Source organism: Tursiops truncatus, chromosome 1 (genome assembly GCF_011762595.2).
Source record: "Tursiops truncatus isolate mTurTru1 chromosome 1, mTurTru1.mat.Y, whole genome shotgun sequence".
NCBI classification, from domain to species: Eukaryota; Metazoa; Chordata; class Mammalia; order Artiodactyla; family Delphinidae; genus Tursiops; species Tursiops truncatus.
The window spans coordinates 128,605,446-128,619,808 of record NC_047034.1 but is presented as its reverse complement, the minus strand read 5'-3'; the positions used below and the strand labels follow the sequence as shown (position 1 = coordinate 128,619,808).

The 14,363-nt window shown below is 40.5% G+C and overlaps 1 protein-coding gene across 2 annotated transcripts in view; it reads left to right on the top strand.

Moving 5' to 3' along the window:
- CACHD1 (cache domain containing 1) overlaps positions 1-4,342 on the top strand; it is a 216,899-nt gene extending 212,557 nt beyond the window's left edge. For both annotated transcript variants that reach the window (XM_019919975.3, XM_033865492.2), the window contains one exon: positions 3,556-4,342. In XM_019919975.3, the coding sequence (XP_019775534.1) occupies positions 3,556-3,794 (239 nt within the window). In that variant the 3' untranslated portion in view covers positions 3,795-4,342. The remainder of the gene's footprint in view (positions 1-3,555) is intronic.
- The last annotated feature ends 10,021 nt before the right edge of the window (positions 4,343-14,363 follow it).

Below are 14,363 nucleotides of genomic sequence, written 5' to 3'. Positions count from 1 at the left end.
CAGTGATCTCTTGGTTATTTAGTAACTTATTGTTTAGCCTCATGTGTTTGTGTTTTTTACATTTTTTTTCCCTGTAATTCATTTCTAATCTCATAGCGTTGTGGTCAGAAAAGATGCTTGATATGGTTTCAGTTTTCTTAAATTTACTTAGGCTTGATTTGTGACCCAAGATGTGATCTATCCTGGAGAATGTTCTGCGCACTCTTGAGAAGAAAGTGTAATCTGCTGTTTTGGGATGGAATGTCCTATAAATATCAATTAAATCTATCTGGTCTATTGTGTCATTTAAAGCTTCTGTTTCTTTATTTTCATTTTGGATGATCTGTCCATTGGTGTAAGTGAGGTGTTAAAGTCCCCCACTATTATTGTGTTACTGTCGATTTCCTCTTTTATAGCTGTTAGCAGTTGCCTTATGTGTTGAGGTGCTCCTGTGTTGGGTGCATATATATTTATAATTGTTATATCTTCTTCTTGGATTGATCCCTTGATCATTATGTAGTGTCCTTCCTTGTCTCTTGTAACGTTCTTTATTTTAAAGTCTATTTTATCTGATATGAGTATAGCTACTCCAGCTTTCTTTTGATTTCCATTTGCGTGGAATATCTTTTTCCATCCCCTCACTTTCAGTGTGTATGTGTCCCTAGGTCTGAAGTGGGTCTCTTGTAGACAGCATATATATGGGTCTTGCTTTTGTATCCATTCAACAAGCCTGTGTCTTTTGGTTGGAGCATTTAATCCATTCACGTTTAAGGTAGTCATTGATATGTATGTTCCTATGACCATTTTCTTCATTGTTTTGGGTTTGTTTTTGTAGGTCCTTTTCTTGTCTTGTGTTTCCCACAAGATTTGTTGTAGAGCTGGTTTGGTGGTGCTGAATTCTCTTAGCTTTCGCTTGTCTGTAAAGCTTTTGATTTCTCCATTGAATCTGAATGAGATCCTTGCCGGGTAGAGTGATCTTGGTTGTAGGTTCTTCCCTTTCATCACTTTAAGTATATCATGCCACTCCCTTCTGGCTTGTAGAGTTTCTGCTGAGAAATCAGCTGTGAACCTTATGGGAGTTCCCTTGTATATTATTTGTCATTTTTCCCTTGCTGCTTTTAATAATTTTTCTTTGTCTTTAATTTTTGCCAATTTGATTACTATGTGTCTCGGCGTGTTTCTCCTTGGGTTTATCCTGTATGGGACTCACTGTGCTTCCTGGACTTGGGTGGCTATTTCCTTTCCCATGTTAGGGAAGTTTTCGACTATAATCTCTTCAAATATTTTCTCTGGTCCTTTCTCTCTCTCTTCTCCTTCTGGGACCCCTATAATGCGAATGTTGTTGCGTTTAATGTTATCCCAGAGGTCTCTTAGGCTGTCTTCATTTCTTTTCATTCTTTTTTCTTTATCCTGTTCAGCAGCAGTGAATTCCACCATTCTGTCTTCCAGGTCACTTATCCGTTCTTCTGCCTCAGTTATTCTGCTATTGATTCCTTCTAGTGTAGTTTTCATTTCAGTTATTGTATTGTTCATCTCTGTTTGTTTGTTACCTTAATTCTTCTAGGTCTTTGTTAAACATTTCTTGCATCTTCTCGATCTTTGCCTCCATTCTTTTTCCGAGGTTCTGGATCATCTTCACTATCATTATTCTGAATTCTTTTTCTGGAAGGTTGCCTCTCTCCACTTCATTTAGTTGTTTTTCTGGGGGTTTATCTTGTTCCTTCAACTGGTACATAGCCCTCTGCCTTTTTCATCTTGTCTATCTTTCTGTGAATGTGGTTTTTGTTCCACAGGCTGCAGGATTGTAGTTCTTGCTTCTGCTGTCTGCCCTCTGGTGGATGAGGCTATCTAAGAGGTTTGTGTAAGTTTCCTGATGGGAGGGACTCCAGAACTCTCTTTTTAAAATACAGAAATGATCGTGCTATTTTTCTGGTCTGCTCAAAACCTTGTAAGTTCAAGTCTCTCCTCCATCTACCTGCTAGCACTCATCCTAGCCACATGGTGTAAAAATAGCCTTGTGTTTCTGCACCTCTTGGCCATACTCGTCTGTTCCTTTACTCCTAGCCACTTCACCAAACTCCTACTCATCCATTTAAGCCCAACTAAAGTATGAGTCCTCCTGTGATGCTTTCCCAGTCCTCCAGCCAGAATTAGTTAAGCCCTCTGCTGGATTTCAATTAAACCTCCATTATAGCACTTACCATTATCTGCGCTAGAATAAGCCTAATTTTGTAAATATGTGTCTCTTACTCAGTGGTGAAATCCTTAAGGAAAAGGGACATCTCTTATTCGTGTTTCATAGTCTCTCCTTTCAGCCTCCTGATGGTCTTCAATAAATGAATAATTGAACTGAGCTATGCTTGTACTTGTTTTATTTCTCAAGCACTAGTGTATCAGCTCCTTGTGCAGGGATCAGGTTTTCGTCTCCGGGTCTCCTGCAGTGCCCAACACAGTGTCTTATACATAGTAGGTGCCTGATAAATATTTGTTGAGTGGGACTGAAAGAATTATGTTGTTTGAACAACATTTCATTGAGGACTGAGAATTGCCTTTCTCATTTTTGCACGAAGCATAACATTTTCAACCACAAACTATTCCTGCTTGGTTAGTATGCAAGCACGTCAGTTTTGCAGCCATGGATGTGACTAGCGCTACCCATGGGTGAGTGCTGATTGATGCTAACTGTAGATGCAGCGGAAATATTAATGAGCTGTCACTTCTCAAAATTCTTAAAGGGGATTTTTTTTTTTGCAATATTTAAAAACATGCCAAGGTTCTTGGAATGAAATCCTTTGATCAGCAAGGGCATTTTCTTTTGAAACATGTATTACTTAGAACACCAAAAGAAATTAATCTTTAAATATAGTGAACCAGCTTACACAGAGAATAGCTGATTCTTTTGCTAGTTGCTATGAATATATGCAGAGTTAGTGTTTTGTTAGGGGCTGGAACTCAGGCACATTCATTAACCTCTCTGATCATCATTTCCCTCACCTGTAAAATGGACGTTAAAATGTGTGCCTTGTTGGTGTGTAGGGATTACATGACACCAGGGCTGCCATGGTGGCAGCTGTCTTTTGTTCTTACTGTGGCCTCACATTCAGTCATTTTGAAGCTCAGCTTCCCCCACCAGCCCCCAACTGATCTGAGTCCTGTTAGGATCTTTGTCTTGAAGCTGTTTGTTTTTTCCCCTCAAAAATAAAAAATAGCCTTAATCTTATCTGAGGGAATAGTGTAGGAGGATATTTCCCCAAATGTCAGTTGTGGGGTCTATGGATCAGAAAGGATTGGGGTGATTTTTGGTTTGGTTTTGTTGGTTTGGGCATTTGGGAAAAGGGTTGCTGTTCATATTGTCTAAAATGATTGTGTATTTATGGTGTAATTGCTTTAAGGCAAGAGCTAACGAAAGATCTCTTTAAAAATAAGTCACTTCGAGGTCTGCTGACACTCTGCAAACGTTGACACTTATGTAACACAAAGGTAGGAGCGCCTCCCAGTGCCCCAGAAATCTGCAGTGACGTCTCCTCCCTGCATCTGGAAGCTCTCAGCTGCCTGTTTGTTGTGTTCATCTTCTAGGTTACAGCACCATGAGCCCACAGGAAGACAGTGAAAACCCTCCGTGCACCAACGACCCCTTGTCGGCCGGGGTGGACGTGGGAAACCACGATGAAGACTTGGAGTTGGACACCCCACCTCAGACTGCTGCCCTTCTAAGTCACAAGTTCCACCACTACCGCCTTCACCACCCCACGCTGCATCACAGCCACCACCTGCAGGCGGCCGTGACCGTACACACTGTCGACGCAGAATGCTAACCTCCTCACCTCCATCAGAAGATGAGATCTGGGAGATATGGAATGTTCTGGAGGGAGAAAGAGCCAGCAGCAAATCCACTTGTGTCTGTGCTCTGTCTAGAGTCATTTAACTCGTTTTCCTGCCTGTTAATATATTTCAAAACAAGAGAAACAACGACAGAATCACATTTGTGAAGATGCGAGGCTGGTTGTGAAATGGAGGGGAAATAAGTCTGATTAATGAACCTGCCATAATACCAACGGAATGAACAGAAGCAAACCTCTAAACAGAGATGGAACCTACAAGGGAAACATTGGGAGCCTTGGTTAAGCTGAGCCAGGGGAATGTTCCGAGGAGCCCGAAACATTTGGCTCTCCTTAACTGGAAGAGAGAAAAATATGCTCCAGCGGAGACTGGGAACGTGGCACATGCAGAGAGAAATCTGTGCTTTGAAGATTTCACCTGGTTTCTTAGCGGTACCTAGATACCACAGTTGCTGTATGGAACTCATGTTAAGCTCTAAATGATGCATCTCAAAATTTCTAAGTAAAGGATTATTTTTCTACTATTTATTGAACTTTCAAACATTCTCAAACTTTGGGGGAAAGAAAAGGAAACACATGAGAAATTTTCACCAGTTATCCCTAGCTGTTTTGTGTATAATGAAGTGGTTCTTTGATTAAGGAGTTTTAGATCTTATTTAACTGATACCATCCCACTGCCTCACTCCACAAAAATGGGGAAATGAAGAAATCTTTCTCTCTGACTTGTTTACATACATTTTCTTTAGAACATCATTTCATGGAAATAGATCTTGATTTGCAATGCAGTATTCTTTTCTGTGTTTGACAGAGGTGGTGACAGAGGTGGGGGGGTGGGCAGAGGAATCCAGGAAGCTTTTAAAGAAATGTTATGTTTCTTTTGAACTAATTTCCATTTCCCATACAGTGCTTTCCTTAGGTTTCTACGAAACCTAATATTACACCCCCAGCCTTTCAGCTAAAGGAGGGTTGGATTTATTCTCCTTGTTTTAGAGACTATAAATTTTTTAATGTCCCATTTTGATTCTGAGAATATGGAACGCATAAAGGAAGAAGTTTTTCAAATTCAAAATTTTGATTCCAAAATAAAGATTTCTTTTGAAATCATAGTTTAAAGCTGCTGCCAGTCCTCCAAGAAGATACCCACCAAACTGCTTTGTGATGTATACAGAGGGTGATCAAATCTGGCTAATACAACATGGGGCATTGTAATTTTAAAGTAGTGTTCTAATTACAGTGATGTATTTTAGATTCACATTTTGTGATCCAAATATGTTATAAAGACATTCTTGCACCGTGTGTGTGGTAAATCTCCGTTTATATGTAGTTGGAAAAAATTCACTGAATAATGTTTTAATGATAGGGTATTACGATATAATGTAAAAAAAAAAATAAAAGTGGTTCTTCAGCAGTACAGAAAGTCAACTATATGTGTGCTATCAGGAAACCTCTTCATACTGTGTATAAAATTGCAGTCTAGTGAAATAAACTGTATGAACGGACAGTCTTAGTGGCTATAGTGATTTGTTAATGGACCACTTCTTGTGCCTCAAGGCAGATTACACTTTGTAACCTAGCAGATAAGTTGCCAAACTGAAAGTAGGCTTCCTTTCAGTGCCACAGTCAACTTCAGGGGCTTCCTGACCATCTTGACTATGCAAAGAAACTTAAGACTCTAATGGGATGAAATTAAAAGCAAATAAAATGTGTGGATCATAGCTCCCCCTTTCTGAGCATCTAAATTAGTGTCATATATAATAAATAAATGGCTGTTCTCTAACTGCTGGAGGGAATGAATGACTTTCCTGTCTTCCCAGAATATCAAACCTCTCCATGGAACACTGGGGTCATTTCTCAAGTTGAGAGTCTTTGTGTTATGACACTAGCCTCTTGATGGAGGGGAACCTGGTTGTTTTCAAGAAAAGAATCACAAAACTTAGAGCTTAAAAAATAAAATACGGACAGCCTATTCAAAGACAATGAGAGAAATGTATTTTGTGTCTTTTGTGATAAGAATCTCTCCCCATCCTGAACTTTCAGGGAAAGTGATTGAATACTTATACGTGAATAAGAATACAACCAAGTTTTGCAGTTCCTGGAGAATATGACATACAGCTTTGTGCAGTTTGGGTTGAAGTTTTGATCTGCTAAGTTACCTTTTGTCTTCTTCCCCAAGCATTGCATATAATGTTGTTTAGACATTTCTTGTTTGTGTTCTTGTTGTTATTTAAAAGGAAAAATACGGTTTTGGAAACTTTTCATCATGGCAATCAATATTGGCTCCTTTTGCCCCACAGATTACATTGCTTGTTTGTTTCTGTTTGTTTTCTTTTTTTGTTTAAGTAATTTTTATTGCCGTATAGTTGATTTACAATTTTGTGTGAGTTTCTGCTGTACAGCAAAGTCAATCAGTTATAATATACATATATACACTCTTTTTTAGATTGTATTTCCATATAGGTCATTACAGAGTATTGAGTAGAGTTCCCTGTGCTATACAGTAGTTTATTAGTTATCTATTTTACATATAGTAGTGTGTATATGTCAATCCCAACCTCCCAATTTATCCCTCCTCCCCCTTTCCCCCTTGGTAGCCATAAGTTTGTTTTCTACATCTGTGATGCTATTTCTGTTTTGTAAATAGGTTCCTTTGTACCATTTTTTTTGGTTCCACATATAAGCGATATCGTATTATATTTGTCTTTCTCTGACTTCACTCAGTATGACAATCTCTAGGTCATCCATGTCGCTGCAAATGGCATTATTTCTTTGTTTTTTATGGCTGGGTAATATTCCATTGTGTATATGTACCTCATCTTCTTTATTCATTCTTCCGTCAATGGGCATTTAGGTTGCTTCCATGTCTTGGCTATTGTAAATAGTGCTGCAATGAACACTGGGGTGCATGTATCCTTTCAAACCAAGTTTTTCTCCAGATGTATGCCCAGGAGTGGGATTGCTGGATCATATGGTAGCTCTACTTTTAGTTTTTTAAGGAATGTCCATACTGTTCTCCATAGTGACTCTACCAATTTACATTCCCACTAGCAGTGCAAGAGGATTCCCTTTTCTCCACACCCTCTCCAGCATTTATTGTAGGTTTTTTGATGATGGCCATTCTGACCAGTGTGAGATGATACCTCATTGTGGTTTTTTGGTTTTGTTTTTTTTTTTAGGTAAATTAAAGCTATTGTGTCTTTATTTTTAGCATTTTTTTAATCTTTATTTTTTTAACATCTTAATTGCTTTACAATGGTGTGTTAGTTTCTGCTTTTTACAAAGTGAATTAGACAGCTTGCATCTCCCTCCCACCCTCCCTATCCCACCCCTCTAGGTGGTCACAAAGCATCTAGCTGATCTCCCTGTGCTGTGCGGCTGCTTCCCACTAGCTATCTATTTTACATTTCGTAGTGTGTCTATGTCCATGCCACTCACTCACTTCGTCCCAGCTTACCCTTCCCCCTCCCCATGTCCTCAAGTCCCTTCTCTACGTCTGCATCTTTATTCCTGTCCTGCCCCTAGGTTCTGGAGAACCGTTTTGGTTTTTTTTTTAGATTCCATATATATGTGTTAGCATACGGTATTTGTTTTTCTCTTTCTGACTTACTTCACTGTATGACAGACTCTAGGTCCATCTACCTCACTACAAATAACTCAATTTCATTTCTTTTTATGGCTGAGTAATATTCCAGTGTATATATGTACCACATCTTCTTTATCCATTTGTCTGTCGATGGACACTTAGGTTGCTTCCAGGTCCTGGCTATTGTAAATAGAACTGCAATGAACATTATGGTACATGACTCTTTTTGAATTATGGTTTTCTCTGGGTATATGCTTAGTAGAGGGGTTGCTGGGTGGTTTCGTAGTTCTATTTTTAGTTTTTTAAGGAACCTGCATACTGTTCTCCATAGTGGCTGTATCAATTTACATTCCCACCAACAGTGCAAGAGGGTTCCCTTTTCTCCACACCCTCTCCAGCATTTATTGTTTGTAGATTTTTTGATGATGGCCATTCTGACCAGTGTGAGGTGATACCTCATTGTAGTTTTGATTTGTATTTCTCTAGCAATTAGTGATGTTGAGCATCTTTTCAATGTTCATGTGTATGTCTTTTTTTTTTTTTTTTTAAGATTTTTATTTATTTATTTTAGCCACTCCATGCGGCGTGTGGGATCTTAGTTCTCCAACCAGGGATCAAAGCTGTACCCCCTGCAGTGGAAGCACAGAATCTTAATCACTGGACCACCAGGGAAGTCCCTATCTGTATGTCTTCTTTGGAGAAATGTCTATTTAGATCTTCCGCCCATTTTTTGATTGGGTTGTTTGTTTTTTTAATATTGAGCTGCATGAGCCATTTGTATATTTTGAAGACCAATTCCTTGTTGGTCACTTCGTTTGCAAATATATTCTCCCATTCTATGTGTTGTTACATTGCTTGTTAAACAAGTCTCTTCTGACATCCTGGAGGGGGATCCCATCAATGCCTTTCACTCACTAAGGCCTCTTACCACCTGTAGCCAACCTTGCTTATCAGTGCAGACAAGTACCAAGAGCTAAGGGTGTTCCAGGTCATTTTATACAGCTAGACAAGGAAATTTCCTATTTGTGCCCCCAACAAAACAGGGTTCAGACTCACACTAGTTCTTGTGGCAGACATTCATCTGCTTTTTGGATACATTTATTTTAGAAATTTTGGAAAATGTGTGGTAGTTTTTCTTCCTCCACTTCTTGATTGAATTTGAATGTTCAACTAAACTTCATTAATGTTTTTTATTTGAAAGACTTTGTCCAGTTTACTCAGACAGGCTTATTTTGCCTGTTAGAGTGACTGATATGTGAAAAGAAGTCCTGGAAGGTCACTTAAGCTCATTTCTCTGTGGCAATGGCCTGCTGTAGTGATTACATTTTTTAGAATGTATATCTGTTAGAATAATCAAACACAGCATCCTAGAGGCATCTGTGTCCTCTGTGAACAGAGGAGTGGTAATTTTCCTGGCTGAAATCCAATGCCATATTCAGAATTCTTTTGAATTTTTCAGTAAAAAAGTTGGAAGACGTATTTCTGTGACTGTTACTTATAACTGTGTAAGATGCTTTGTTTAATAGCCAAGGTGGGTGTATATCAAAATATGTAGATATATAGACATCTGAGATTTTCCTGGTTTTCCTCCCACCTCCCTCTTCAGTCCTAAACTGCTCATTAAGCCTCTTCATCCCTTAATTCAGTGTTTCTTAACTTTTTAAGAATTCATTATTGTCCCCCTCCTAAAAAGAAAATTTTGATTTAATTAAAATTCACCCTAACAAGAGAAATTAAACACTAGAGGGTAGAGGGTAAGATTTGTCATGGCTTTGGAGAGCTACAAACTATTGTAATACCTGATTTCTTTTCCTCCCCTGAGAATCAGTTTTCAGCACTTCGTGGGCAGTATCTACCCCATTTGAGAATGTGTGCCTTATAATTCTGTCCTCAGCCCCCTTTTCAGTACTTCTTGGGAAGGTAGAGCATTGAAGTGAAAGCAAGGGGGCCTGGGACTCTGATCCCAAGCTCAGAACTGTCTTGGACTTCCTCATCTCCCTCTCATTTCACATCTGGTCAATTGCCAAGTCCAAAGTCTTTGAGCAAACAATATCACTCACCTTCATCCATCCCTTTACTCTTTTTGTGACTGATTTGTAAGCCATCTGTATATCCCCACTGAATCGGTAGCCTCTAAACTGGCTCCTAGACTCTCTTCTCCAATTTTTCTTTCATTCAACAAGTATTCCCTGGGCTCCTACCACACATCCGGCACTGCCCTAGGAGCGAGTATACAGGAAGGAATTAAACAGCGATCCCTTCTCACACTGCACGTGGAGATGTCAGTGGACAATGGGGCTGGGTCCGGTGTTTATCCCACTCTTCCTCCATTATTAAGCAGTGAATGTGACTCCAAGAACTGGTCTAAATCATAGCGTTGGATTTCCTGTTAATCCCACTGCAATCATAATAAACTCATCCTACGTATTTGGTCATAATCTTAGACTTAAGGCAACCAACATAAGCATTCCTCCAGCACAAGGGAAGATGTGATCTAATCTGAATCCCACCCTCCCTCTGGAGCCTTCTTTGTGTAAGACCATTTGAGTTGACTTTAATACCTGCACCTGAAAGTATCCAGTATCGACAATAAACAAGCAAATACAAAAATATAAGTATAATTTCAAATATGGCTATTTGCTGTAAAGGCAAGGGAAAGGTGGTGGACAAAGTAACCCATAGGGGAGGGTGTGGGCAGGGAGAAAATCTGCTTTAGATTAGATGCTCAAGGAGAGCCTTTAAAGAGTGATGTTGAAGCTGCTACTGAAGAATGGGAAAGAGCCAGACAGCAGGGCAGGGGGACAGTGGTAGGCTGACATTTCCAGCTGAGGGAATAGAACATGCAGTGGGCTTAAGATAAGAGGATCGCATCTAGAGCATTGGCTAGCAAAGGGAAAGTGGAATGTGATGAGAATGAAGAGGTAGGAAAACGTGGTCCTGCAGGCCATGGAAGAAAAATAGAGAAGTGGGAAGCCAGTAGGATCTTTTAAGGAGGGGGTGAGGCTATCTAGTCTATATTTAAGAAAGACCATTTTGAGTTGAAAATTATTGTGGGGTAGGTAGCAAAAATGAAAATATGGACAGGAAATCATTGCAGAAGTGTAGATGAGAAATGCAGGATGATAGCAGTAAAGATGGAGGAAAACAAAGTGGTGGAAAATACGTTTTGGAAGCAGAAATGGGGGAGGGTGGGCTTGCTTGGTTACGGAGAGTAATGAGACAGGGGTTCCTGACTTGGACAATTACAGCAATGGTGGCATCACTTTCTGTGCTAGAGAGCAGGAACAGTTTCAGAAGGAGTAAGGAATGTTCTATATGCTGGGTGTGAGATAGCTAGAGATGTCAAGTTCATCCCGCATACTCCCACCCAATAATTACTGATGACTGACTCGCGTGGAGCATTTGCTGTGTGACAGGCACTGTGGTAAGGTGTTCTCATGTGCTAACTCATCTCCTATAATTTAGCTCTGATCAGTCAACACCATATAAGAGCTTTCAGCCTTACCTCTCTACCTAATCCTCTTAGTGGCATGCTCCACAGTTTATATCCTGCTTAAGTTCAGAACTTCATCCTGCTTACCCCTTGTGTACCTCTGCTGTGTTCCAGCCAACTGGTCTGCTGCCCAAACACCTGACTTCTTGATGTAATGTATGTCTTTGTTCATGCTGTGTGTATGGTTTTTTTTTTTTTTTCAGCTTCACTGAGGTATAATTGATATATAAAATTGTAAGATATTCAAAGGGAACATGGTGGTGATTTGATACATGTATTCATTGTGAAAGGATTTCCCCTTAGCTAACATCCATCATCTCACATATTTGTCTTTTGGGGGAGGTGGGGGGGGGTGAAGGTGAGAACACTTAAATTCTACTCTCAGTAAATTTCAGTTGTTGTGGTCAAGTATAGTCACCATATTATCCATTAGATCCTCAGACGTTATTCACCTGACAGCTGAAAGTTTGTATCCTTTTACCCACCTCCAGCCCATGGCAACCATTTTTGTACTCTCTATTTCTGAGATGGACTTTTTAAAAACTATTTCACATGTGATACCATGCTGCATCTGTCTTTCTCTGTCTGACTTATTTCATTTAGCATCAATATATCGGCCTATAAAAGGCTACCTATATATTATAATAATAATTTTTGACATCAGTACCTATCTAAAAGCAAAAATAATTCCTGTTGGCTAATTTATGTGTACAGCTACTTATCTAATATGCAATATGGTTTTAAATAGCATTTCTTTAAGAAAGAGCTTACATATGGAAGGTTTTTAAATCTTTCTCATAAGACTTCTTGTATTTTTTTCACACTCTTCCCATTCTATTTCTGGGTGCTGCTTGATTAAAGTGTTTTATGTAACACTATCCCACCAGGATTACTGCCTTAGTTCTTCCTCTGGCCCTAGTGCTTTTGGAAAAAAAAAAAAAATTACATAACAGAAGCTTGGCTCCCGGACAAAGGTATGTTCTTGACTTTCAGGGCTCCTTGGCAGTCCTTTATCCAGTCCCAGTTTACTCTGCAGTGCGCTCTTCCAAAAACCCACTCCGAAATGTTTCCACTGTCTCCAGCCCTGCGCCAGGGCCTACCGCAGCCCTCTGCAGCTGCCATATGTTCTACCCTGAGGTTTCAATAGAAGCCCTACAACTTTTACATCTTTACATCAAAATGGCTTTCAGACCTCATTCTCTTTATTGGTTCTCAGAGGAAGAAATGTCCCTGCTCCTTACCAGAGCCAACCGTTATGCTCTTCAACCAGTTGCACCAAACATGTACATCCTCAGTTCCCCTTCCCCAGTCAGTGGCCGCAGAGCCTACAAATACACACCGTCCTTAACCTTGCTTCCCCCTCAGGTCACTCTTAGGCGGTCCTCTGTCTGTCTGGACCAATATTTCAAAATTGTAGTATTTACTCAAAAACTCACCCAGGCCTCCATGCTCTCTCCTTGCTGCCTCCCCTCCCTCAGAAGGTGTAGACACACCCTCCTCCCAGGTCTGTACCCCCAGCCTCGGTGTTCCCTCTCTTCCTGAAATCCTGACCCCCCTGTCCATTTGCCTGTGACTCGCCACATGGGTGTTTCCCAGGCCATTCCAGCACCCGACTCCAAGTTGCTATCCTTTCTCACCTGGACCCCTGCAGCAGCGTCCCCGCCATTCTCTCATCTCCATTCTTGCCCCCTCCACTTCATTCTCTACGTGGAGGTCTGAGTAATCTTACTTTTATTGAGTTAAATTTCATGTACCATAAAAGTAACCATTTTGAAGTATACAATTCAGTGGCCTTTCGTATGTTCAAAATGTCATGCAATCATCACCTCCATCTAGTCCCAAAACATTTTTGCACCCCCCCAGAGGGAAACTGCACCCATCAAGCAGTCACTGTCATTTCCCCCTTTTCCCTATCCCCTAGAAACCACCAATCTTTCAGTCTCTGAATTTACCTAGTCTGAACTCTTCATCTAACTACAAGGTGACCTTTCGGGCTTTTTTCACTTAGTATCATGTTTCTGAGGTTCACCCGTATAGCGTATATAGTAGCGTGTATCAGTACTCGATTCCTTTTTGTGGCTGAATAACATCGATTCCATTGTATGGATATACCACATCTTGTTTATCCTTTCACATATGATGGACCTTCGGGTTGTTTCCATCTTTTGACAATTGTGGATAGTGCTGCTTTGAGCATTTGTGTACAAGTATTTGTTTGAATACTGGTTTTCACTTCCTTTGGGTATATGCGTAGGAGTTGAATCGCTTAGTCATATGGTAATTTTATGTTTGACATTCTGAGAAACTGCCAGACTGTTTTCTAGAGTGGCATCATTTTACATCCCCACCAGCAATGTGCGAGAGTTCCAATCTCTCTACTTCCTTGCCAACATTTCTTTTCCTTTTTTCTTTTTCATTATAGCCATCCTAGTGAATGCAAAGTACTAGCTCATTGTGGGAGAACAATCTTTTTTAAAATGTAAAATTAAAACTTGTACTTACTTGCTTAACATGTTTTATTTTTTGCCCTTGCCTCCATTCCCTTTCTGCCCTTAAGATGAATTCAACCTAACACCATTTGGCCCCCTTTATTCCTGGTGTCTTCTCTTAACTTCTTGAATAAGCCTTGCTCTAGTCTACCTCAGGGCCTTTGCCTGTGCTACTCACACTGCCTGAGACACTTCCTCTCCAAGCCCACCTCTCCCAGCCCCATCCCTCATCTGGATAACCACTGCCCCTCCTTCAGATCTCAGCTTCAATGCCACTTTCTCAGTGACTGCCCATGTGGCATTAGTTTACACTGTTACATTACTCTGTTGGGGGGAAAAGGTGATTTAAACCCAAAACTGACAATGGCTGCTTCTGCCTGCTAACAGAGAGGGTAGCATAATCCTTATCAATGGGAAAAATCCATCTTTATACTGGCCCCTTCCACTTACAGAGGGGAAAACAGAGGCTGAAACTCTGAATCCTCTGCCAGTTTTTTCTGTGCTGCAAAACGATGAGACTCTATTGTGTGAAATTGTCTGTGTAGTAAACTGGGGTAAACGGAGCTTCTGAAGGGATTGGAAAACAAGAAGGTGGGAGATGTATAGGGAGTCTTGAGGCAGAAAGAGGACACCAAACATAAAGGCTCTGGGACCCACAGAGAAAGGTGACGACTGAAAGATACACTAGGCACCTAGTGACCAGGAGGCTAAAGGAGTGTTGGGTTTCAATTTGTATGTCACACATACACACCCATCTCCCCACAGCTTCACCAGAGTTTCATAAACACAAGCCTTGAGTGAGAATGAACCAAGTTCCCACCGGCCAGGACGCAGCAGAGAGAAGAGGACAGTTGCGGGTGCAAGAGACAAGCAAAACAACGGACTGAAGCAAAAAAACTCAGAGCCAGAGGCAACAAGAGCCCTGAGGAATTCACAGAAATCTTGGGACAGTCATTGGACTTGGGATAAAAGCTCCAAGCCAA